Source organism: Corapipo altera, unplaced genomic scaffold (assembly GCF_003945725.1).
Source record: "Corapipo altera isolate COAL_440 unplaced genomic scaffold, ASM394572v1 151, whole genome shotgun sequence".
Classification (NCBI taxonomy): domain Eukaryota; kingdom Metazoa; phylum Chordata; class Aves; order Passeriformes; family Pipridae; genus Corapipo; species Corapipo altera.
In genome coordinates, this window is record NW_020884976.1 from 1413794 (window position 1) to 1438933 (window position 25140).

Below are 25140 nucleotides of genomic sequence, written 5' to 3' on the forward strand. Positions count from 1 at the left end.
ATCCATATCCCCATTCCTATCCCCATCCCCATCCCCATTCCTATCCCTATCCCCATTCCTATCCCCATCCCCATCCCCATCCCCATCCCCATCCATATCCCCATTCCTATCCCCATCCCCATCCCCATTCCTATCCATATCCCCATTCCTATCCCCATCCCCATCCCCATCCCCATCCCCATCCCCATCCCCATCCCCATCCCCATTCCTATCCCGGTCCCGGTCCCATTCCCGGTTCGGTCTCTCGGGCTCCCCCTGCCCGCGGCGGGCGGCGCGGAGGGTCCTCCCCGCCAGCAGGGGGCGCTGGGGGCGGTGCGGCCATGGCGGCGGTGCGGGTGGTCCTCCCGTCCGGCAGGGGGCGCTGCGGCGCGGTGCGGGCGGTGCGGCCATGGCGGCGCTGCGGGCGGCCCTGCTCGCCCCGCTGCTGGCGCTGGGCCGGGCCGGGCCGGGCCCCGCCACCCCCGCAAGGGTCGAGGTGGCCGTGTCGGGGCCCAGGCCGGCGGGGCCGGAGCGGGACGGGGCCGGCGGCGGGGCCGCGGCGCCCGGCGGCTCGTACACGCTGCGTGGGGCCGTGCTGGGCGCGGGGGGAGGCGGGGCAGGGCCGGGCCGGGGGGGCCCGCGGGGGGAGCGGGAGGAGATGGAAATCCGCGGCCGCCTGGTGCTGGTGAGCGAGAGGGACCGGGAATGGGGCTGGGGGGGCGGGGGGCACGGGCGAGGGACGGAGGGGGAGCGGTGGGTATTGGGGGGCACTGGGAGGCATTGGGCGACCAGTGGGCACTGGGGGGCACTGGGCAGTGGAGAGAGGGGCTGTGGGGCCTGGGTGGGAAGGATGAAGGGGGGCGGTGGGAACTGAGGGGCACTGGGAGACACGGGGGGGCAGTGGGCATTGGCGGGAGTTAGTGGTCAATGTGCGAGGGAGGGGGATTGGTCTGAACTGGGGCAGTGGGCACTGGGGGTATCTTTGGGCGCTGGGAGGGGAATGGGGAATGTGGAGCAGTGGGAAGTGGAGGGCACTGGGAGGCGCTGGGGGTTGGTGTGGAGGCCAGGGGCACTGGGGGACACTGAGCAGTGAGGGGGTCTCGCTGCCCGGGGGTGCCCAGCAGAACAGGGGAGGTGCAGGCAGGGTCAGACCCTGTCCCCTGTGCCACCCTGTGCTTTGGGGATGCCCAAAGCCTCTGTGTCCGTCCTGGCTGTCCTGGTCCCTGCCGTGCCCCAGGTGGGTGAGGCAGAGCCGGAGCTGGGCAGTGCCGACAGCTGGATTGGGGTGGTTCCCGTGGGCACCGAGGAGCCACCCGAGGGCCCCCGCGGGGCCAAGGAGGAGTCCTTCACCACTGCCGTCGTCACCAAGGTGACCTCCTGCTTGGCCCTGTCCCCTCTGCTCATCTCTGTCCCCCCTGCCTGGTCCTGGTCCTCATTCTCTCTGCCCATCCCTGTCCCCTCTGCCCAGTTCTGTCCCCTTTGCCCTTTCCCTGTCCCCTCCACCCGGTCCTGTCCCCTCTGCCCATCCCTGTCACCTCTGCCGGCCCCTGTCCCCTTTACCCCTTCCCTGTCCCCTCTGCCCAGCTCTATCCCCTCTGCCCCTTCCCTGTCCCCTCTGCCCAGCCCTGTCCCCTCTGCTTGACCCTAGTCCTTGTTCTCTCTGCCTGGCCCAGGGGCTGCTGTGGTATTGGTGGTTCACAAGCCTTCAGAGGTGTCACTTGGGGTGTCTCCTCAGCAGATGTTGGGGGTTGTGCTTGTGCTTGGTGCCAGGGGGGTCCTTGACAGGGCCCTTTTGGGTCCCCTGTGACCTCAAAGAGGCGTGAGGTACTCCCTGCAGCAGGACAGGGGCTGGCAAGGGACACGCTGAGCTGCCCCCTGAGCGTGTCCCCGCTGTCCCCGCAGATGAAGCGAGCCCTGGTGCTGGGGGCCTCGGCCCTGCTCATCCTGGCGCTGAACCAGAACGCCATCCGGGAGGTAGGGCAGTGCCTCTGGGGGGCTGGGCCAGGGTCGGGCCCCCCTGATGGCTCTGCCCCCCTCCCCCTGCAGCTGGACGTGTCCCAGCTCCTCGCCAAGCCCGTCATCGTCATCCAGTCCTCTGACAACGTCACCAGGCTGCTGGGAGCGCTGCTGCGGTACGGGCTGGGCACTGCCTTTCCCTGCCCCATCCCTGCCCTATCCCTGCCTGGTCCCTGCCTTGTCCCTGCCTGGTCCCCCACCCATCTGTGATGCCCAGGGGCTGTCCTGGGGATCTCTTACCCAGTGTGTCACGTTTGCTGGGCTGGTGTTGCCTGTGCCATGCCAGGCTGAGACACGTGTTTCCAGCGGGGGTTTGGGTCAGATCCAGCCCTTCTCCAGGGTTGGAGCCCTTCCGTGAGTCCCCACATGGCAGCAGGGGTGACAGTGGCCTCAGCCAAGAGCTTTAGGACTCTCGGTACAAATTATCCAGCCTGGCTGGTTCTCGGCATGGCACTGGCATCCCCAACACTTCTGGGGGTGTTTGTCCTCACCAGCTGCAGCAGTAGGACCCCCTTGGTCATCCTGACATGTGGGACATTGGGATTGCTGCCTTGGAGTCATAGATGGGGAAACTGAGGCATGGGGCTGGGAGGAAGAGCCCTGGGCAGGGTCACTGAGGGCTGGGCATGGCTGGGGAGGGAGTGTCTCGCTGTTACCTCCTGTGTGTTCCTCTGTCCCCCCTGGTCCACATCTGGGAAGGGGGTGCTCCCTGGCATTGGGGTCTGTGCCCAGATCCTGCTGTGCCCATGGAACTGACACTCCTTTTCGCTCACAGTGGGCTCCGGGCCACAGCAAAGATCACATACCAGGCGGTGCTGCTGGAGAACCTGGTACGTAGGTCCTTCCTCCTCTTCCTCTTCCTCTCTCCCAGTGGGAGGGCAGGGCATGGCTGTGCCCAGCCAAACTTGCCCGATGCACGGGGAGCAGCTGCAGGGCGCAGTGCCCAGCCCCACAGTGTCCCAGTGTCCCCGTGGGAGCGGGGCAGGTGGCAGTGCCACTGTTCCTCCTCCCGGAACACGTGTGCTCCCGTCACCGGACGCTGCCGTGGCCATCAGCAATGCCATGTCCCGCCTTGCAGGGGGTGACCCTCACCCTGTGGTCCACGTGTGGCCTGTCCCGAGGGGGCCTCTACGGGGAGTGGCAGGGGGTCATCTGCCCCGGGGAGAGCAGCTCGCAGGTCCAGGTACGGCACCGGGGGTGTCCTGGTGGGGCCGGGAGCAGGGGGAGGTCTCCAGCTTAACCCCCCCATCGTGCCATTCCCACAGAAGTACCTGCAGCAACTGTGGAACACCATCCTGCTGATCGCCCTGCTGCTCTGCACCGGGGTCATGGTGCAGGCACAGCGCCAGTCGCGGCAGGACCTGTCAGAGCGGGATGCCGAGGTGGGAACCTCCCCGCTGTGCCCTGTGCTGGGGGCAGTGGCAGGCGGGCCTGCCCCTGACCCCTGGCTCTGCCCCTGACCCCTGGCTCTGCCCTTGCAGCTGGACCTGAAGCAGCACATTCGGCGGCGGCTGTTGGCGCTGAAAACGCGGCGGTACCACCCCGGGAAGCCGCCGCGGAGCCGGGTCTGTGAGATCGATAGCTGTGCTGTGTGCTTGGACCAGTTCCACAAGAGCCAGGTGGGACTGGGGGGCCTGGAGCCTGCCCTGGGGACACCTGTGCTGGTGCCACCCTGGGATGAGGTGTCCCTGCTGGGTCCAGCTGTGTCCCTGCTGGGTCCATTCACGTGTGCCCTCTCTTCCCTGCCGGCAGTGGCTGCGGGTGCTGCCCTGCTCCCATGAGTTCCACCGGGACTGTGTGGATCCCTGGCTCCTGCTGCAGCAGACCTGCCCTCTCTGCAAGCGCAACATCCTGGGTGAGAACTGCCATGGCACCTGGCCAGGACCCCTTGGTCACCCCGGGGCGTGGGCTGGGGAGCACTGAGAGCCCTCCAGGCTCCCTGTGCCATGGCTCTCCACCCTTCTCCCTTGCAGGGAACTGCTGCACGGACAGCTAGCGGGCCTGAGGACACTCCAGGGACAGACCCACGGCCACTCCGGGGAGAGGGAGGGGACAGGGAGTGCCCAGTGAGTGGCACCTGCTGCCAGAGCTGGGACAGTGTGGCTGTGCCACCACAGCACCCGGACACCAGAGGGAAGGACTCGGGGCTCTCTGATGGGTGTGAGTAGAGGGGTGGGAGGTCCAGATGGGCAGTGCCGGGTAGGGAAGCTACGGGGGCACCCATGGGTGTAACGGGGTGGGGGCTGGGGGCAGGGAGAGTCCTGACCCTGCCACCCTTGCCCTACTCATGGGAATTTTTCTAAGTCTTGGGTTTTTTGTCTATTTGCTGGTGGCCATGGCAGGGTGAGCAGAGCCTGGCTGTGGCACCAGCCCCTCGGGGAGGTGGGGGACAGACCTGCCAGGGCTGGGGCTGGCAGGACTGCGGGGTGACCCATGGCCCTGCTGTGGGAGGGCAGGGGGCAAGGATGCTTTATTTATAGTAACTTATTAGAAAGGATGGCACGAGTCGGCTGCAGAGCCACCACTGGGCTCCTCTCACCCAACATGTGAGTGGGGACGTGCCATGAGCCCTGCCTGGCTCCTGCCCCACAGGCTGCAGCGTGGCATGTGTCCATCCCTATTAAACACAGAGCAAGGACTGGCTGTGTGGCTTGTGTGGGGCTCATGGGGCAGCTGGGAGGTCATGGCCAGCCTGTGCCAGTGCCTCGGTAGTCCCCAGCCCCTCTGGGTGCTCATGGAGTGAGGAATGACTTTTCCAGGCTGTGGCTGTGCTGGTGAGCCAAGAGCGGCTGGGATTCCTTCATCCCAGCCCAGCTCTGCCTTCCTCTTCCAAGTGTGGCCACATCCCAGTCCCCTCTTGGGAATGGTTCCTGGCAGGAACTAACACACACAGTGCCCAGGCATTGGCACAGGCAGGGCTGTGCTGGGGCCTCCAACAGCAGTGTAGCCAAGGGTGACTGAGCTCCAGCGCCCAGGAATGTCCCTGGAGCAGCTCCACAAGGAACAGGCAGAGCCCGGGTTTCCCAAGGGAGTGTGTATTCCTGATGCACAAAGACCTGGTAACGAGATCCCCCTGGGCAGGGCAGGTGTCTGCTCATGGAACAGTTCGTTTCTCTGTTGGAAGATCAGCTCATCAGTGTTTATTTGTGGTGGGTCCCTGTGTGGTGCAAGGGGGGTCGAGCCCCAGGCGTCCCACTGGGAGCGACAGGCTGGGTCTGGCCTGGAATGTGGGCCCTGCCCGGAGCACCTTGGAGTGCTGGCTGCTGGGAACTCGATGCCAGGCTTTGTCCGTGCATCCTGGCATCCCTCTGCTGTCGCTGCTGCCTCCTCTGCTGGGCCACCTGCAGTGGTGTGAGCAGTTAGAGAAGAGCAGAGAAACTCCCAGCCCCTTTCTCTGGGCTCCTACTCACCCTGTGTCCTGCCCGCTGGCCTCCCCTTGGAGCTGGGACCCCAGCTGGGCCTGTGGGATTAGCTGAGGCAGGGAAGAGAAGAGGGGGTAAAATTCCACATCTCCCCAGCATTCAGCTCCAGTGACAGCCCTCAGCCTCTGGCCTGGAGGTGTCACTGCTGGAACCAGCCCTGGGCACCTCGGCCAACACCAGTTAAAGCAGAGTGACCTCCGAGCAGCATGAGGATCCCAGCCTGGCCCTCCTGGGGTCCCCAGACGATGTCTGGGGGCCATGGGGTGGTTTTGGGGTGCACAGCACCCACCCCTGTGCCCCATGGCCCAGCTCACCTTGAGCACGCCCTGCTGGGCAGCCGCCTTCACCTTGGCCAGCACGGCGCCCAGCCGCGCGTTCTCCCGCTCCAGCACCCCGATCCGGATGCTGTTGGCCTGGAGCTGATTCTCCATGTCCTCTGTCAAGTTCCCAGTGCCTGCAGGCAAAATCCAGTGGAGCTCAGCCTGCTCAGAGGTGTGGGCATCCCTCCTGCCTGCCAAGGAAAGGAGCCTGCCCCAGCCTGGGAGCATGGACACAGCCTGGGAGGTGGCAGCTGGGACCCCAAACCCTGTGGGCAAATGAAGCTCTGCCATGTCCTGGTCCTGCTGTAATTCCTGGCCTGGAGGTGGGATGCATGGCACCCACATAGGGGGAAGCATCTTGGGACGGTCACAGCTTAACACAGCCCAGGGCCTCAGCTCTTCCTGGACATCAGTGGGACAAATGATGTGTCTGGGGCCAGCAGGATCCCCTGGGAGAACCCAAAGGCACTAGCCCAGGGTGTTGCTACTCCCTTACTCTCAAACTGCGCCTCAGTGGGGACATGGAGCTCAGGGAAGAACACCAGGAGCCTCTCCCGCTCCCTCAGCTCCTGCGCCTGCTCCTCCAGCCGGGACGTGTTTGTCTGCAGCTCCAGGATGGATTGCTCCAGGGCCAGCTTCTCCTGCTGCAGCGTGTCCAGCAGCTCCTGCGTGGCATAGTGGGGAGGAGGGGAGGTTTGCAGGATGAGGAATCCCATGGGAGCACTCAGACCTCCATGGAAAACTCCCTCTCTTTCCTCATGTGATAAGGTTGTGCCATGAAGTTGAGAAAGGGACAGGAATAATGTGCAGGGTCTCGGCTTTAAGGTCCTTGTGTGACCTGGAAGCAGCAGCACTGAATATGTCTAGGAATGGGCACACTGGAGATGTGGGAGCAGCCTGAGGTGTCCTTTTTCTGCTGCCTTGGGTGTGGGAAAAATCAGCGGAGACCTGTCTGCAAGGGGCTGAGGGAGAGTCCCGGGAGGGATGACCATGTGGCAATGTCACCATGTCACCCAGAGTGCCCCTCCTGGAAAGCTCTGGCTGTGGGTGTGGGTCAGGGCACCGTGTGGCTCTGGACATGCCCGTGGCACAGCTGTGTCCCACACCTGGGTACCAGCTCTCACCTGCTGCACCTGGAGCTGTTTCCTGCTCTGCTCCCGGCTCTGCTCCAGCTGCTCCTCCAGCCGGGCCTTGTCCTCCTCTGCCTCTCCCAGGCTGTTCTGCAGCTCCTCCTGCTCCCGGTCCAGCCTGTCAAGCTGCTGCAGCAGGAGCTTCTGCTTGGCCTGCAGGGACTGTGGGGGTGGGTGAGGCCGTGTGGGGCTGTGGCACTGCTCCCCCCTGCCCTGACGCCGGGGGCAGCTCCAGGCTGGCCGTACCTCCTCGTGCAGCAGCACACTCTGCACTCGGACCTTCTCCTTCTCCAGCTCCAAGCTGGTGGCACTCAGCTCCTGCTCCAGGCTGTCCCGCTGGCCTGTGAGCATCTGCACCTTCTCCTCCAGCTCCAGCATCTGGCTCCGGGCCACCATGGTGGTCCTCATCTCCTCCAGCAAGGTGGTCTTGGTGAGTTCTGGGGAGACACAGCGGCTGTGGCCCAGGCTGGGCAGGGGGGAACAAGTGGAAGGTCCACAGAGATGCTGCCAGGGCTGGAGCCCCTCTGCTCTGGAGCCAGGCTGGGAGAGCTGGGGAGGTCACCTGGACAAGGGCTTAAAGAGGCCCCAGGAGAGCTGGAGAGGGACTGGGGACAAGGGATGGAGGGACAGGACACAGGGAATGGCTTCCCACTGTCAGAGGGCAGGGTTTGATGGGATATTGGGAAGGAATTGTTGGCTGTGAGGGTGGGGAGGCCCTGCCACAGGTTGCCCAGAGAAGCTGTGGCTGCCCCTGGATCCCTGGAAGTGTCCAAGGCCAGGCTGGACAGGGCTTGGAGCAACCTGGGCTAGTGGGAGGTGTCCCTGCCCATGGCAGGGGGTGCATCTGAATGGGCTTTAAGGTCCTTCTGACCCAAAGCATTCCATGATTCTATGATTTAGGGACCCCCAACGCCCTGCACAGGTCCTGGCAAGGGGGGGAAGGTCTGACAGGACAGCTGTGACCCCCCAAATCTCCACTAACAGCAGCCCATTCTGCACTGGGTGATGTTGGGGCACTGCTGTGAAGGAGGCCCTTCCTCTGCCCATCCCTACCAGCTCTACAGCCTGATCTGGGTGCACTGGGGGCTGCGTGGGTGTGAAACATCATAAGAGGGACAAGGGTGGGGGAAATGTGTGTGCCAGGTGACCCTGGGGGTCCTCACCGAGCTCCTGCAGAGCTGCCTGCTTCACCTCCAGCTCCTCCTTCAGGGTGGAGAGTCGCTCCTCCAGCAGAGCCGCTCCTAAATCAGCGTAAAAAACTCCTCCAATTAATCAGCTCCTCAAAAAAACTAAAGTGAAGCAGAAAACAGGCCCACCAAAGTTTTTTCATCCAGTGATTGTGTTGTGCTGCAGCAGGGAGGAGGCGGTGACAGCACATGGACAACCAGCTCCTGCTGCCTCACAGCAGGGAAAATCCCCCAGCACCTACAAAAATCCATGGCAAAAGCCCTGCTCCTGGTGGTGGGGCCCAAATTTGCCCATAAACTGTGCTTCTCCTGCACATACCCCCAGGACTGGGAGGGAATGCTGGGAACAGCTCTGTACCTCTCCTTAGATCATCCTTATCCTGCTCCAGCCTGGCCACAGCCTCCGAATGCTCCTTGTCCTTGGCTTTCAGGCTCTGCTCTGCCTTCCTCTGCTGCTGCACTTGGGTCTCCCTCTCTGCCTGCAGCTTCCAGGAAAAGTCCTCCACCTGTTTCCTCAGCTCCTCCTTCTGTTTCCCCACCTTTTCCAGCTCAGCCTTCACCGGGTTCAGCTGCTGCAGCAGCTCCTGGAGGTGTTTGTTGATCCGGGAGAGATCCTTGCTCTGCTCCGTGGCCCAGTAGCTCAGCTCTGTCGCAGAGAGGCTCCTTCTCCCTGTGCTGTCCTCCAGCATCCCCTGGAATTTGCTGAGGGCCGAGGGGATGTTCTGGCTCTGGCAGAGGCTGGTGATGGCTCTGCCCACCTCCCTCAGGCTGGCCTGGGCGCTGGAGCAGCTGTCACAGGAGCCCAGGGGGCACCTCGAGGTCTGTGTGGGGACACTGCGGGTGCCCTGGGCCAGGCTGGGGCCAGCCTTGGGCTGGGAGCTGCCCAAACTGCCCAGAGAGTGAGGAGGGGACTGCTGTGTGGGGATCTCCTTCCTGCAATCCTTGTCCTGAGGGAGAGAGCACAGAACAGGACCAGTGCCCAGATCGAACTGGAAATGATCCATAAGAGCCCAAACTGGAGGTGTGGGCTGTGGGAACGGGACAGCAGTGCAGCCAAGGGACAGTGACCAAGGGGCAGCCTCAGCAGCAGAAGCTGCTCCCCACCTCCCCTTCTTGTGACCATCCCTTCTTTCCCACCCCCTGTGCTGTCTCCTGGGTGTGCCACATGGATTATTGTGAGACTTCTCCATAAGAAAGAACTTTTTGGGGAAAATAAAATGCAGGGGAGGGACGTGGTGTTTTTACCACCAGTTATTTCACAGATTTGAAGCAGCTCAGCCTCTCAGTGGGGTTGGCAGAACTGCAGCATTTTGGCAGGAGGAGAATATTTTCCAAGCTACAGAGGCAGCCAAGCTCACCCATCCCGAGATCCTGGTGGAGGATGGATCCAGCAGCACGGCAGGTAGTAGGGGAGGGAGGGGACTCAGGCGGGGAGGGCACAGTGTGGGACAGATGTGACACACAGGTCAGCACTCAAAAGGTTGGAGCACAGGATGTCCCATGGTCCAAATCCCGGGGGGGTGACCCCAGATGTCCCACCTGGTGCTGGAGCTGCTGGCAGAAGGCCCCCAGTCTCAGCATGGTGCTCCAGAACCTCCTGGCCGTGAGCCCCGCAGACATGCAGGGCCCCGGGCCCCGCGCCGGCGGCACCGCGCGCCCGCACAGCACCATCTCCGCGTAGCCCGTGAAGCTCTGCAGCAGCAGCAGGAGCCTGTCCCGGCAGGAGAACACGCCTTGGAGCCACAGGGATCAGGAATGGGAGCTGGGAGAGGTTGTTGGCCCCCTCCCCATCCCCTGCACAAAGCCAGTGAGGCGCAGGAGGGTGGGATCAGTGCTCCCGGGACCTCCCATCCACGGCCGAGATCACTCCATGGAGCAGCATTTGGTGGGATCAAAGTCAGGCTGTGCACACTGGCTGTGATTAGGCTCTCTCTAAAGTTTTGGGGCACTAATTCTAATTTTTAGGGCCAGCAGCTGTGAGGGAATGGCTCATCTTTTAAACCAGGGCTGTATTTATTGCTCCCACACTGCAGGAGGGGCTTTTCCCTCCCAGGGCTGTCAGTGTAGCTGTGCCCAGTGTCTTCAATGTTTTGGGAGGCAGATTAACAAGCCTGTCCCATCTGCCCAGGTGCCCTCAGCTCCCAGCTGGAGCAGCGGCTGGCTCTGCTCCTTTGTGGCCAGTTTGGAGCTCTGAGCAGGGAGAGGAGTTGGGTTTTAAAGCTCAGGGTTGAGCTGCAGGGCATGAGGGTGAAGTGCTGAGGTGCTGGCACTGCTCATCATGGAAATATGTGGGAGAAAGCATCCAAAAAACTTCATAGAATTATGGAATATCCCAGTTGGAAGGGACCCACGAGGATCATCAGTCCAACCCCTGGCCCTGCACAGACACCCCAACAATCCCACCCTGTCCCTGAGTGTTGTCCAAACCCTCCTGGAGCTCTGGCAGCCTTGGGGCTGTGCCCACTGCCCTGGGGAGCCTGGGCAGTGCCCAGCCAGCCTCTGGGGGAAGAAGCTTTGACTGAGATCCAACTCAACCCTGCCCTGACACAGCTCCAGCCATTCCCTGGGTCCTGTCATAGGTCAAACAGAGCAGAGCTCAGTGCCTGCCCCTCATGAGGAAGCTGCAGACCCTGGGGAGCTCTGACCTCAGTCTCCTCCAGCTAACAAGCCAAGTGCCCTCACTCTCAGCTTCTCCTCAAGGCCCTTCACCATCCTCCCAGCTCTCCTTTGGACACAGCTTTATGTCCTTTTTGTACCGAGGTGCCCAAAGCTGCCCCCAGGACTCGGCTGAGCGCAGCAGGTTGGACCCACAACCCCTTCCCTCTGGGGTGCTCAGGGCTGTCTCACCTGTCTATGAGCAGCTCCAGCAGCACCACGTGTGAGTGCTGGCTGAACTCGGGCTCGCTCTCGCTGTGCCTGTACCGCTGCAGCAGCAGCGACACGTCCAGGTCGCAGGACACCTTGTCGGGGAACTTCCATGACGGGAAGCGCACGGCGCCGGCCCGGGAGGTCACGTCGGCAATGGCAGCCTGCAGGTCCTGCAGGTCGGCCCGCAGGCTCTCCATGCAGCCGCGGTGGCCCAGCAGGTGCGCCATGGTGGGCGGTGGGACACGGGCTGGGAACCACGGGGCCACCAGGCCAGGGTGGTGAGGGGTCACCGGGTGTGCGATGGAGGGAACGCCCTACCGGGACAGCCCGCTGGAAAGGGTGGTAGCGGGCCCGAGGGGCTTCAGGAGGGCGGGGGAAGCAGAGGGAACCGGGAGGAACCGGGAGGAAAGAGGGTGAACGGCGGGGAGGAGGGGCCGGGCCGGGCTAGGCCGCGGCGTCCCGGCCCTGTTGCCATGGTAACCTTCCCCCCGCCCCGCAGTGGTACGCGCCTGCTCCGTGTGGGCTCCCCCTGCGGGGGCCGCTCATGGTACGGCCCACGGGGCGCGCGCTGTGTCGTCTCCCCCCAACACTCCCGGCACTGTGCGCCCCCTGGCGGCTGCGCGTCACTTCCGCTGCGCACGCGCAGCGCGGAACCCGCGGCCGCCATTTCGCCCGTGTCGGTGCCGGTGTCGCGACAGGGCCTGGACGGTCCCGGCAGATCCCGGTCGGCTCACGACAGACCCTGATCGATCCTCGGCTGTCCCTGATCGGCCCCGCGGGGAAGCGCCCCCGCCTTGCCCAGCAGCACCATGCCGGCCGGACCTGTGCAGGCCGTGCCGCCGGCGCAGCCCGCGCCCCCCGCCGAGAGCAAACCGGTGCGGGAATGGGGAGCTGTGAGGGGATGGGGTGGGGTGGGGGTAAAACGGGGCGGACCGCGGGTGTTTCGGGTCTGGCCGCTCGCACTGACCCCTCGGTGCGGGTGTGGGGGAGGCGGGAGTTCTGCCCTGTGCGTGGCTGGTTCGGAGGGGATTGATGCCCCTGGAGATCTCAGGTGAGACACCTCCTGCAGAGCTGCCTCCAGCTGGGATCCCAGCACAGAAAGGACGTGGAGAGAGTCCAGAGGAGGCCCTGGAGATGCTGCCAGGGCTGGAGCCCCTCTGCTCTGGAGCCAGGCTGGGAGAGCTGGGGGGGTTCACCTGGAGAAGAGAAGGCTCCAGGGAGAGCTGAGAGCCCCTTGCAGGGCCTAAAGGGGCTCCAGGAGAGCTGGAGAGGGACTGGGGACAAGGGATGGAGGGACAGGACACAGGGAATGGCTTCCCACTGCCAGAGGGCAGGGAGAGATGGGAGATTGGGAAGGAATTGTTGGCTGTGAGGGTGGGGAGGCCCTGGCACAGGTTGCCCAGAGAAGCTGTGGTTGCCCCATCCCTGGAAGTGTCCAAGGCCAGTTTGGACAGGGCTTGGAGCCACCTGGTCTAGTGGGAGGTGTCCCTGCCCATGGCAGGAGGTGGATGAGATGGGTTTCAAAGTCCCTTCCAACCCAAAGGATTCCAGGATTCCTCACCAGGCAGCTCCATGCTGCTGAGCCCTCTCCTGGCAGTGCCCCAGGGCTGATTGTGATGGGTGTGGAGGGTCACTGGGAGCTCTGGGAACAGCCCATGGAAGGATTAAATGTCCAAGGGAGCATGGCATTCCTGTGTGTCCCAGTAGTCTCCTGGATCCTTTCTGTCTTGTCCTTATTCACATTCTTCCCACCTTTCCTGAAATGGGAATACGGCTCCCATGCAGCTGGAGCTGCTGTCCCGACCCTCACACAGCAGCATCAGCCCTCGTGGAGATGGAGGGGGAGCTGATTCCACTGAAAACCTTGGGTGATTGGGTGTATTAACACATTTAGGAGGAATATTGTGGCTCCCCCCCAAAAAACCCCGTGAGTTTCATGCACAGATGTTACCAAGGCAACTCAGCATCTCAAGTGTGGTGCTGCCTGGTCCTTCAGCTCCTCAGGATCATGTTCTGAGGGAGTGGGAATGAAAGCTAAAAATATTCATGGTACCTTTCTCTTTAAACACTTTTTTTAAGGTCATAGTTCATGGAATCATGGATGGTTTGAGTGGGAAGGGACCTTAAAGCCCATCCAGTGCCACCCCCTGCCATGGGCAGGGACACCTTCTGCTATCCCAGGTTGCTCCAAGCCCCATCCAGCCTGGCCCTGGATACTCCCAGGGATCAGTTTGACTTGGGATTGTTTTTCCCCTTGGAGTCCCCATAGATTTAGCAGAGCTGGGAGCTTTACTGGGATTTTAAGTTTTCCCTGACTGTCCCTGTTAGGATTATAAACATTTCCCATAGACCTGTCCTGATTTATAACAGCTTTTCTTGGAAAGCTGCTTGGTGAGGGAAGGAGCAATGTTCTTTAGTATCCTGCAGCCTCTGGTTTTACTGGAATAGAAAGCCATCCACAGGGAGGGTTCTGGGATTTTAGTTTGGATCCTCCTGTAATATCAGTGAGAAAAACACCCTGCAGAGCTTTTCTCTATGAAACAGCTTCTAATGCAACCACAGTGGGATTAAAAGCTGTGTTTTATTTAACGTGGACTTAATCACTCAGGTTTTACTTCCTTGTAGTCCCACACACCTCTAGGAATATTCAGAACTTCCACACCTGGTTAGGAATGCTGAGATATTCCAGGATGTGTTGTTAGAGCCCCTTTAAATATTTGCAAAGCTACTCAGGGTTGAGGCTGAGATGGTAAAAATGCCCTGAGGAATTGTTTTGATTTCCATTGGGGGGGCCTCCCTTGTTGTCCTCCTGTCCCTGTCCCTGCAGTGGGTGTCCCTGACAGGCAGACAAATGTCTCCCACCCTGAAAAACCAAGGAATTAATTAGTAGGATGGATGATTCGGGCTGTTCAGCCAGATCTTGTGTCAGGAAGAATTCAGTGCCTGGGAGGCTGAGGAGGAGGATGGATAAGTGGCCCTGTGTTCCCTTGGGATTGCTGTTTGGAATGCCTAATTCTGACACCCCTTCACCTTTTGTAATGAAATAATTTTTATTACAGCCAGAAGAGGAGCCTAAAGAGGAAGCAGCACCAGCCAAGCCCGTGGTGGGAATTATTTACCCTCCTCCAGAGGTCAGGAATATTGTGGACAAGACTGCCAGCTTTGTAGCCAGGTAAATGACACTGATCTGGTGATTCCAGGGATTTTCATACTTCTCCTCTTCAGGGCAGCTCCAGGAGCTGAAACAGGTCACAGTCCTGTGGTTTTATGTGAAGGATTTTAAGGTTTGAGTCTGGACTAGTGAGACTGGAAAAGAAACAACAAAATTCTACTGAAGAGGTGTAAGACACACTAGAGAAACTGGTAGTAAATGAATAAAATTCTTGTTGAAACGTGCAGTGTGTGCTGCAATAACCAGTAATGGGGCCTGTTCTGATTGGTCTGAGGAGGAAAACAAATCCCAGCTGGAAAGGGAAGCCTTGGTGATGTAGCCAAGAGGAGTCATGGCTGTGTTTTAGTGCTGAAATGTGGTGGCTGTTGTGAGTTTAAGAGAATCACTAAATGCTGCTCTAGTCAAAGATACTTATTGTGTAACTCATCTCTCAAATGCTGCCAAGGAGTGTTGGCTTCCTCTGAGGATAAGGAAGGGACTGTGTTTATCCTTGGGGTTTGTAGAGAGGAGGAGGTGGAGTGTCTAAACAAGACTGGGAGGTGTCCAGGGAATATGAAGAGAAACACACTGTGGCAGCAGTGAATTTTCCCAAACTGCCCTAAAATAAATGTCTCGTGCTTTGGGTGGGAGGAGTGGATGGCACCTGGACTGGGTCTCTCCTAAATGTAGCACTCCAGGGTGGTCAGTCCCTGTACAGCCTCATGGTTACCAGTTTTTTTTCCTTATATGATCTTTCTGGAACTGAAATTAGTCTTAAAAACTTGTTAGTAGAGCAAATAAAATTAGTTTAGTAAGTAACTTGTGAACTTCATCCGGTCAGTCCAGGAAATGGCCTTTGTGTGCAGCCAGGTGAGACTGTGGGACACTTGTGAGTGTGAGTTTTTAACTGCCTTAAGGAATATTCACATTAGAGACAAAATTAGGAGGACAAATGCCTCTAAGTTGTGTGTATCCAGCTGGCTGCTGTGTTAGGTGTGAGTTCCTGAGGGATAAACTCCTCCCACGTGCAGAGAAAACTCTCTGCTGAGGGGCTCATGCCTCAACACGTCTCACTCTGAAAGAGACATTTCCACTTGAGTTGATTCCCATTCATTTTAACAATTTCTCTTCTTCGTCCCCAGAAATGGGCCAGAATTTGAAGCCCGAATTCGTCAGAATGAGATAAATAACCCAAAGTTCAACTTCCTGAACCCCAACGACCCCTACCATGCCTACTACCGGCACAAGGTCAGCGAGTTCAAGGAGGGCAAGGCCCAGGAGCCCTCAGCTGCCATCCCCAAGGTCATGCAGCAGCAGCAGAGTGCCCAGCAGCAGCTCCCACAGAAGGTGAGTGTTCCTTCCAGCACTGTGGTGAAGAACTTGGCTGTTGAGGGGCGTTGGCACAGCCTGGGGTTGAGGCCTGAAAGTCAAGAAGGAGGAGTTGGTTATGCATTTGCCAAAAAGACAGCAGTGAGAGGCTTGGAGTTGAGCATCTGAGGCTTTGTTGTGATGCAGATGTGCATCCCCTGGGTGCTGGTAACTCAGAGTTGTGTTTGAAAAAACTAATATATGATTGGTCTGTTTTAATTAGTGTGTACTGACTGGTACAGTGCTTACACTAGTGATCACTTGGGCTGGATGTGTTTAGGTCTCTTGCCAGAGGCATCCCTTGGAGTTCAGTTTGGGCTTGTTGCACACACTGTTTTGTAGAAGCATTTCCTGCCAGAAGGATCAACTTCCCCTTAAAAGATGGAGTACAAAACACTGCTCATCTCATTCAACTGTGCCTTTATATGTCCTGGGTGGGAAAAGGGTATGGGCTGAATCCAAGGCTTGGCACGGCCAACAGCCAACACTGTGTGGTTCTGATGGTCCTGGAGGGTTAAAGTGGAGCCCTGATGGTTTCCAGTTTTGTTTGCTGCTGGAGCCACCTTTTTTCTATAATATAAATACAGGTGGCCAGATAGACCCTGCGGTACTGATTTTTCTCATCCGCGCAGCTGCCAGGATGTCTTGACTGGTGTTGCTTTCCTGCAGCAGCTGAAGGAAAAATGGGTTCTCCTGAGTGTTTTCGAATGGTTCCTTGCAGGAATTCACTGAGCTGTGTCCGTTCCCTCTGCAGGTGCAGGCCCAGGTGATCCAGGAGACGGTGGTTCCGAAGGAGCCGCCCCCGGAGTTCGAGTTCATCGCGGACCCTCCGTCCATCTCTGCCTTCGACCTGGACGTGGTGAAGCTCACGGCGCAGTTCGTGGCTCGGAATGGCCGCCAGTTCCTCACTCAGCTCATGCAGAAGGAGCAGAGGAACTACCAGTTTGATTTCCTTCGCCCCCAGCACAGCCTCTTCAACTACTTCACCAAGCTGGTGGAGCAGTACACAAAGGTAGGTCCTGGCAGGTTGATCCCTTCCACAGCAGGAGTGGTTTTGGAAGGCTGCTGAAGCCCTTGAAACCAGCCAGGCGAGAAGTCCATCCTTTAAATCACACCTTTCAGAGTGGATATTATGCTGAGCACAGCGGGGTGTCACCTAAGTGTGCCACACGCTATTGTAATATAAGTAAAAATTGTGGGGTTTTAGATATAGAGGATAATTGGAAGGCCACAAGTGAGTATTTTTAAGTGCAGGGATGAGCAGTAAGTAATGAGAGGGCTTCAGTGGAATAAATGGGACATAGCCCTGGGGGTCTGCTGGTATTTTTAGCAGTGTGGAAAGAGAATAATTGCTTCGAAGGAGGCTTTGGCACAAAGAATTGTTACCAACTGCCATGCAAAATATGTTTCAGATCTTGATCCCACCGAAGGGTTTACTCCTCAAGCTCAAGAAGGAGGCCGAAAATCCCAAGGAAGTCCTAGATCAGGTATTCCAGGAAAAATCTGCAAAATTGCTGAAGCGTTTTGGTTATGTTTTGAATTTTTTTCTCTTTGCATGTTTTTGGCTTCCTGGCAGCAAATACAAATATATAGAGAATAAAATGGATGTGTCACTTGCTGTCACTTGAGTACAGGGGACTCAGACTTATAAACTACCAGCTAGTGTTGATATTGGGGGTAGTTTTTGGCAGCACAGGGATACTGCACAACTTCCTCTCCAAGTGGTTACAAAGTAAAATCATGGAATATCCTGAGCTGGATCATCCAGTCCAACTCCTGGCCCTGCACAGACACCCCAACAATCCCACCCTGTCCCTCAGAGTGTTGTCCAAACCCTCCTGGAGCTCTGGCAGCCTTGGGGCTGTGCCCACTGCCCTGGGGAGCCTGGTCAGTGCCCAACCAGCCTCTGGGAGAAAGAACCTATCCCTGAGATCCAACCTGATCCTGCCCTCACACAGCTCCAGCTGTTCTTCATTTCATTTGCAATCCATAGGGAGTTGTCTGTGCTGGTTCCTGTCTGACTGTGTGCGCTCCGTGTCTGCTCCTGCAGGTGTATTACAGAGTGGAGTGGGCCAAGTTCCAGGAGCGAGAAAGGAAGAAGGAAGAGGAGGAGAAGGAGAAGGAACGTGTTGCTTATGCCCAGATTGATTGGCATGACTTTGTGGTTGTGGAAACAGTTGACTTCCAGCCCAATGAGCAAGGTACTGATGTTGAGCATTGTAATCTCTATGAAACTGCCCCCTTTGAGCAGGGGGCATGTCCTGAAGTGCCATTTTTTGACAGACACTGGGTTTTACAGCCTTTTATCCTTCAGGGATGAAGGGAAAAGCCTTACAGTGACAGTTTGCAGAGCTGTTGTTTTTCTCTGGTGTGTCCACTTCTCCACTTCCACCAGGACAGCAGAGCTTGTCCCACTGTCTAATAGTGTTACCATTTCTAAGTCACTTCATGTGTCATGTGGGCATTGGTCTGTGTAGACTCACCTTCCCTTCTGTAGCCCTTGGCTCCCAGGGATTTTGATGCCACTGCTTTTCATTCAAGAAACTGATATTTTTGTCTGTTTATAGAGCAAAGGAATGGGATAGAGAAACAGAAACTCTATTTTCTGCATTGTAGGGAATTTCCCTCCTCCCACCACTCCAGAAGAGTTGGGAGCTCGAATCCTGATCCAAGAGCGTTACGAGAAGTTTGGGGAAAGTGAGGAGGTAGAGATGGAGGTGGAGTCAGATGAGGAAGATGAAAAGCAGGAGAAAACAGATGAGCCCCCAGCACAGCTGGATCAGGACACACAAGTGCAGGATATGGATGAGGTAATGGACCAGTGGAATCAGCGTTGCTTTTGTCCCCCACAGTTTGTGTGGTTTGGGATGTTCTTCACTTGCACTGTAAGAAGTTCTTCAGTTTCTTGAGGAAATGAAATTTCCCTCGGATGAAATGTCAAAACAACCTGCTTCTGCTGGAATATGGGTTTTTCTTAATGTTTTCCATGACAATACAAGTCCCAAGAGAGAGATCCAGTAATTTTGTCACCCAGTGGTGTGGATTTTATATTTCCCTGATTAAGTCTCTTCAGGCTTTTTTCTGCCCAGAACCTGGAACATTGAAAGATGACTCATTTCAGTCTCTGCCCACTGTAAACTGTTTTTCTGGTAACAGGGAACAAGAGTGTGGTTAACCATAAGCCCCTGCTTGCCAGGCTGTTGCAATGTGGAAGCTGAGGAGTATTTGCTTCCTCTTCTGGGTCTGCTGAATTTCTGGATCGTGGTTATCCAAAGGAACCACTGCCATAGGTGTCCAGAGCCAAAATGGCTCCATTACTTTGAAGCTGCATGATCTGTTCTCCCAGCACTGGATTTTATGCCTCTCAGATCTTGTCTGTGAGTATTTGACTGCTGGAACTTGGTTATGATTTTGTTCTCTTTTAAATCAGGGCTCAGATGATGAAGATGAAGGTCAGAAGGTTCCTCCTCCTCCAGAAACCCCGATGCCACCCCCTCTTCCTCCCACGCCTGATCAGGTCATTGTGCGGAAGGATTATGATCCCAAAGGTAAATCCATCTAGTGGGAAAAAAACCCTTTATTTCTTCCTGAATAATCACAAACCATTTGTTTCTGCACTGCACCAACACTGTGGTTTTGCTTTCCTAGCCTCAAAACCATTACCACCAGCCCCAGCTCCAGATGAGTATCTGGTTTCTCCCATCACTGGAGAGAAAATTCCGGCCAGTAAAATGCAGGAGCACATGAGGATCGGCCTCCTGGATCCACGGTGGCTGGAGCAGCGCGACAGATCCATCCGGGAGAAGCAGAGTGACGACGAGGTCTATGCCCCAGGTCAGCCTGAGCAGTGATTGACACGGTTTGCTGGGTGAGGGCTGTGAGCACAGCCCCTCTCTGCCCCCAGGCCCCACTGGCAGGGACAATCTGAACTGATTGGGGTGTCCTTAATGTGCCGATTAATTGAATACATTTGTCATTAGTACATTGAAGCCTTCTATAAAGTTAAACAGAAATAGCTGTTGCTGGCCAGGATCTTTTTAAAAAGAAGAAAGGGGCCAGGAGTTGGACTTTAATGTTCCTTGTGGGTCCTTTCCAAGTGACCATAAAAAGAGCAACACTCAGCTATTAGGTACCAAATAATTGAAAGATCAGTAGCAGAGGCTTGATCTATTTGATTATATCTCTTGAGATAAGAATTGCTGGTTTTTTCTCTCAGGTTTGGATATTGAAAGCAGCCTGAAGCAGCTGGCAGAGCGCCGTACTGATATCTTCGGTGTAGAAGAGACTGCCATTGGTAAAAAGATTGGTGAAGAGGAAATCCAGAAACCAGAGGAAAAGGTAGAGTAGGAACTGGGTTTTTTAACAGGTCCCTGTATTGTGAATGCTCAGAGTTCTTGCTGTCAAGCTGCTCCCTGGATTTCTTTGCAGTCTGACCAGGTTGGGGTTATTCTGATTTGGTTTATCCTCTCAGGTGACCTGGGATGGCCACTCGGGCAGCATGGCCCGCACACAACAGGCTGCTCAGGCCAATATCACTCTCCAAGAGCAAATTGAAGCCATTCACAAGGCCAAGGGCCTGGTGCCAGAGGATGACAGCAAGGAGAAGATCGGGCCCAGCAAACCCAACGAGATCCCCCAGCCACCCCCTCCTTCCTCAGCCTCCAATCCCCCCGCCAGCGCTCAGCCCATCACCTCCGTGCCTCGTCCACCCACCGTGAGTGTTTGGGCTTCCAGAAGCCAATTACTGGGGCTGTACTTAATTAGGAGGGAGCCCTGAGGAAGGCCAGGGGTTATAACAGCAGGGTGCTGGCATGGAAGAGGATTTTGTGGGAAGTTCATGGTTTAAAAGTAGTTTGGAAACATTACAGGAACCTTAGTGAACACAATGTTAAAAATGGAAAATAATCCTTAGGTTTTTTTATCCTTAGAGGTATCAAAAAGATTTGGATCAGGTCCAAGGATGGGTGGGAGCCTTTGTAGGTGTAAAGTGATACAGGACAAAAGCAGCTCCAGGTAAGAAACATTCACAGGTGACTCACTGCCCGTGTTCCTGCTCCAAGGGATCTGCAATGTGACTCCCAAATAGCAATTTTAAAAAAGAAACAAAGTGCCTCGAGGTCTGATCCTGGAGTGGAGAGGGAAGGAGGAACCGTTTAATCTGTTAATGAGGCTTCTGTGCCTGTTCAGGACAGCTTGGGCTGCCCATATGGTGGGGCCACTAAGGCTCCCAGCAAGTCTGTGGCCAGCAGAACCTGTGGCCTGTTCCCCTGGATAATTGAATCGGGATTGTGGCCAGCACTGGGTGTTCCTTCAGTACCTGCTGAGGAAGTTCCCCCTCTCTCCCCAGATGCCCCCTCCAGTCCGTGCTGCCGTGGTCTCTGCAGTTCCAGTCATGCCTCGGCCCCCGATGCCGTCCGTGGTCCGGCTGCCTCCAGGCTCCGTCATAGCCACCCCAATGCCCCCCATCATCCACACCCCCCGGATCAACGTGGTGCCCATGCCCCCCTCTGCTCCCCCCATCATGAGCCCCCGCCCGCCCCCCATGATTGTACCGACAGGTCAGTGACTTCTGCTTCTCCTGGCTAATTGTCAGATCGTTCCTTTATAACGTGGGCTTGGAGGGGTTTTCCTTCTGTGCCCTGATACTGGTGTGTAGCTGGGATTGTGACATTAGGGGTTTGGGGTGTTTGGTATGGCTTATCTGGTATTGCTTTTGGGCTCGAGGCTCCTCCTGCACCATGAAATACAGGGAGTTATGTGTCCCCTGGGAGCCTGCCCAGTTGAAAATTAAGAGTCCAGGGTAAAGAGGAGCTGCCAGCACCCCAGTGGGTATTAGAGCTCCTCACAGAAGCTGCTGCTGCAGGAGCAAAAGCTGCTCTCTGGCCCCTTCCCTCATTAGGTGCTTTGAAGTTAAAAAGCACAATGCAAAAAGCAATTCTTCCTTTTTTTCTTCTTTTCTTTCCTAACTGGAGGAGCTGGCACCGCTGCATGCCAAACTGAGAGCGTGTTCTTTTTTTTGCAAGATCTGCAGGAAGCTCTCATGCCTTGTTATCTTTTCCTGGACTGCTTCCCAATATGAGATCTCCGAATGTTTGAAGTTTGCATGTTTTGCTGTGGGTTGTAACTTCCTCCGTGTATTGTGGCATTTATTTTCAGCCTCTGCTGCTCTGCTAAAAGCATTTTTTGTGTGAGGGGGTGTTTGCTGTGTGCTCAGTGGGTGACTGTGGGTTGTGCTGTGTCCCCCCTGTCCCATTCCAGCGTTTGTCCCTGCGCCTCCCGTGGCTCCGGTTCCGTCCCCGGCACCGATGCCTCCCGTTCACCCCCCACCACCCATGGAGGATGAGCCAGTCTCCAAGAAACTGAAGAGTGAGGATAGCCTGATTCCAGAGGAGGAATTCCTGCGCAGGAACAAGGTACACACGTGTGGGCCAGAGCCCTGACCCCCCTGGGCTGTTCCACTTTGCCCAGAGGGGCTGTAAAGTCAACTCCCTGCACAGAGAGGGGCTGATGTGCAAAAATACCTGGCAAGGGAGGGACTTCCTGAGGTGGCTCCTTCATTCTGTCATTCCTGAGCAAATCAAACTCCTTTGTATCTTACCGGGAAGAGCTACACACAGGAGTTGGGTGGGATAGTGCTCTTCTGTAATTAAGGGCAGTGAGAGGCAGGTTATAATGTAAAGAAGAACTAAAGCTGCTAATAAGCTTTTAAGGAGAGGAGGGCTAAGCTGGAGATCCAATGAGATTAGAGTATCAATGATAGTAGAGTGATGTGGTGTATTCCATAACAAGGTGAGCTAAATGTGAGACTGAATTCCTTCCTTCCTGTTGCAAGAGGAGTTTTAAGTCCTTTAAGAAGGGCTATATGGTTTTCCTGGGCATATTTAAACTAAAAGAGGAGAGATTTAGGTGGGATATTGGGTGGGAAGGAATTGTTCCCTGTGAGGGTGGGGAGGCCCTGGCACAGGTTGCCCAGAGAAGCTGTGGCTGCCCCATCCCTGGAAGTGTCCAAGGCCAGGCTGGACAGGGCTTGGAGCAACCTGGGCTAGTGGAAGGTGTCCCTGCCCATGGCAGGGGGTGGGAATGAGATGAGTTTTAAGGTCCTTTCCAACCCAAAGCAGTCTGGGATTCTGTGAGTCCATGTGCACAGAGAAACTGTCTCCTGTTTAATGCTTCACATATTCCCTCTGTGATACTGTGAGTGCATGTGATATTCAGTGAATGGCACAGAAAAGTAAGGGCTAAGGAGAGAAATCCAACTAAATGTTTTATTTTGGGAGCAGTGGAGTAACTTTCTCAGAGCTGAAGCAAATACATTGCAGTGTGTTTACCAAGAAGCTGAGATATGTGAGTAGTTTGGGGAATAAAACACTGAGTGTGGTGCTCTCTTATCACAGCCCTGAGCTCTGTGCCTGTGAGAGACATTAATTATCTGTGTTTCCCACAGGGCCCCGTCACGGTCAAAGTCCAGGTTCCCAACATGCAGGACAAGACGGAATGGAAGCTGAACGGCCAAGTGCTGGTGTTCACCCTGCCCCTCTCAGACCAGGCACGTAGCTCATTAACCTGCCCTGCTCCCTGTGCTCCCTGTGGGAGCTGCAGGTACCCTGCATGGCAGGGTGGGAGCTCTGCCTGCTCCCAGCTCCAGCCCTGTGGGGCTGCATGGCTGGGGAGCAGGAATGGCTGTGCAGCAGGACGTAAGCACTGAGAGCCCTTTGCTGTCCCCAGGTGTCTGTTATAAAGGTTAAGATCCATGAGGCCACAGGGATGCCAGCTGGGAAACAGAAGCTGCAGTATGAGGTGGGTATAAGCCCTTCAGATTCTGTTTGTTACCTCAGTGCTCTCTCATACACAAAACTTTCTACAAAGAAAAATTGCAATGTACAATCTAATGCACACTGGGAATAGCAGAGGGAATGTTTTTCCTGCCTGCGCAGCACACCTGGTGACAGGACTGCTTGCTGTTACAGCAGGACAGGCCTTCAATAGGTGACATCAGCAGATCTTCACGTTGTTGCTGCTGCACATGAGTCCTCCAAGCTTGATGTGGCTTTCTCTGAAACAAGCCTGTTGTTTTATTAGGGTTTTTGTGACATTTAGCTGCAGCAGCCTGCTCCCACAGCTCTGCCGTGTACTCTGGGAGGTGGGCGAGCCTTGGAACTGTGGCAGCTCTGAGCAGGCTCTCTCCAAAACACGGCAGGGAAGAGCTCACTCTCTCCCTCTCTCTCTCTCTCTCTCTCTCTCTCTCTCTCTCTCTCTTCCTCTCGAGGCTGGCGCTGTCAGAAAGGCCCCGTTCCTTTTTAATGACTTGTTTCCAGTCATGCATGTGCCCAGGCAGGCACAACCTGCTGCCTAAGCAGTGAACTTTGTGCACTTATCTCCTCAAGAGTTCATCTGTGGGCAGATACTCTGTTAACCCTTAACGAGAAAGGAAGCTGAGCTGGTTATTTTTAAGGAAAAAAAAAAAAAAGATGTGGGGAGTAGAGCCTGAGTAACTTCACTTGTGGGACTCCTTATCTCTGTGTTGTAGGAGCCATATTGTCTGCGTTGGCTGTGCTCATGCATTGTTCCACTGGTCTAGTAGAAGGTGTCCCTGCCCATGGAAGGTCCCTTCCAACCCAAACAATTCCAGGATTCTGCACCTGCCTCCTCCAGTGTCCATCCTGGACACCGGGATCTCTCCAGGGCCTTCAGAACCTGCAGTGTTCTGTTCCAAGCATACAGCCAGGAAGGCTCCATCTGGGTGGGATTTTGTGGGAAAGGTTGCTGCTCTGACTTCTTTTTGATGTTTTTTTCCTTTTCCCTTCCCCTCAGGGCATCTTCATCAAGGATTCCAACTCCCTGGCTTATTACAACATGACGAGTGGCTCTCTGATTCACCTGGCACTCAAAGAGAGAGGAGGCAGGAAGAAATAGGAGCCGTGGAGCGCAGAGATGTAACGTGTCCATGTTGTAACCCTGACCCTCCCAATCCTTTTCCCACTCCGGCCTTTTCAGGACTGCCCCTACTGCCCCCAGCTCTAGTTTGAACCCCAGTTCAGGTTGTTGCTGAGGGAGGGGAAGCTGATGGAGCCCTGAACTGTGTCTGTGTAGTGAGTAGTGTGTAGTGATCGATGCTTTGCTCGAGTGCCGGCTCTCCCTTGAATCCCCTCGGGAAGCAACATCAAGGTCATGCCCAGCTTAGTCTAGATCCATCTTTGAGGGATTTACACAGGCCAGGAGCATCATCTGTCTGCCCTCAGCGCTCGCTGCTTCCTTTAACCTCCTGCTAATTGAAAACTTCTTCTCCACACACTCACTAAACTCCTTGTTCTTGTTCTTTCCCTGTCTCGAGTCTTGCGCTGACCCTGAGTTGGGAATTTTTCCTCCCTCGGCTTTACTGTGCGTGGCTGTTCTGTGATAAAGGAGATCTGGGTCTGCTCTGGACAGCCTGTGATTTGTTTTAATAATAAACATGCAGCTCTCCCTGCTTGGATTTGGGGTTTTTAATGGAGATGTGCCTGGTTTCGGAGCACTCAGATGGGGAAATACGTTGGGATTTGTAATTAAGCAGTTTACGATAGGAAATCCTCTTATTTTTCTAGGAAAAGCTGCAAAAAAAGGTGTTTGTTGAAGTTTCTGTGGTCTTTCTCAGTCATTCCTGAAGGAATGCTTGTGCCTGTGCGTGAGGTGGGAAAAAATACTCTGAACTTAGCAAGAATT

At 56.2% G+C, this 25140-nt stretch overlaps 4 protein-coding genes across 4 annotated transcripts; 2 read left to right on the forward strand and 2 right to left on the reverse strand.

The window, feature by feature from the left end:
* Positions 1-388: 388 nt before the first annotated feature.
* On the forward strand, positions 389-4634 carry RNF215 (ring finger protein 215). The gene is made up of 10 exons (XM_027665458.1): positions 389-664; positions 1217-1348; positions 1882-1953; positions 2026-2111; positions 2771-2825; positions 3074-3178; positions 3261-3377; positions 3477-3614; positions 3748-3850; positions 3969-4634. Exons 1-10 carry the CDS (start codon positions 389-391, stop codon positions 3989-3991), a joined length of 1107 nt encoding a protein of 368 aa, XP_027521259.1. The 3' UTR covers positions 3992-4634.
* A 481-nt stretch (positions 4635-5115) lies between these two features.
* LOC113957724 (coiled-coil domain-containing protein 157-like) lies at positions 5116-9488 on the reverse strand. The gene is made up of 8 exons (XM_027665457.1): positions 8413-9488; positions 8031-8108; positions 7114-7304; positions 6862-7029; positions 6234-6402; positions 5732-5928; positions 5406-5467; positions 5116-5336 (listed from the first exon to the last, which is right to left on the reverse strand). Exons 1-8 carry the CDS (start codon positions 9242-9244, stop codon positions 5129-5131), a joined length of 1905 nt encoding a protein of 634 aa, XP_027521258.1. The 5' UTR covers positions 9245-9488; the 3' UTR covers positions 5116-5128.
* A 1409-nt stretch (positions 9489-10897) lies between these two features.
* Positions 10898-11462, reverse strand: LOC113957726 (coiled-coil domain-containing protein 157-like). The gene has a single exon (XM_027665459.1). It carries the CDS (start codon positions 11147-11149, stop codon positions 10898-10900), a length of 252 nt encoding a protein of 83 aa, XP_027521260.1. The 5' UTR covers positions 11150-11462.
* Positions 11463-11577: 115 nt separating this feature from the next.
* SF3A1 (splicing factor 3a subunit 1) lies at positions 11578-24913 on the forward strand. Its single transcript, XM_027665456.1, has 16 exons — positions 11578-11797; positions 13982-14094; positions 15216-15420; positions 16196-16453; positions 16854-16928; positions 17492-17642; positions 18058-18251; positions 18872-18989; positions 19090-19275; positions 19658-19779; positions 19913-20155; positions 20789-20999; positions 21700-21854; positions 22886-22987; positions 23167-23238; positions 24253-24913. The coding sequence occupies exons 1-16, from the start codon at positions 11732-11734 to the stop codon at positions 24352-24354; spliced, it is 2373 nt and encodes a 790-aa protein (XP_027521257.1). The 5' UTR covers positions 11578-11731; the 3' UTR covers positions 24355-24913.
* Positions 24914-25140: the final 227 nt, after the last annotated feature.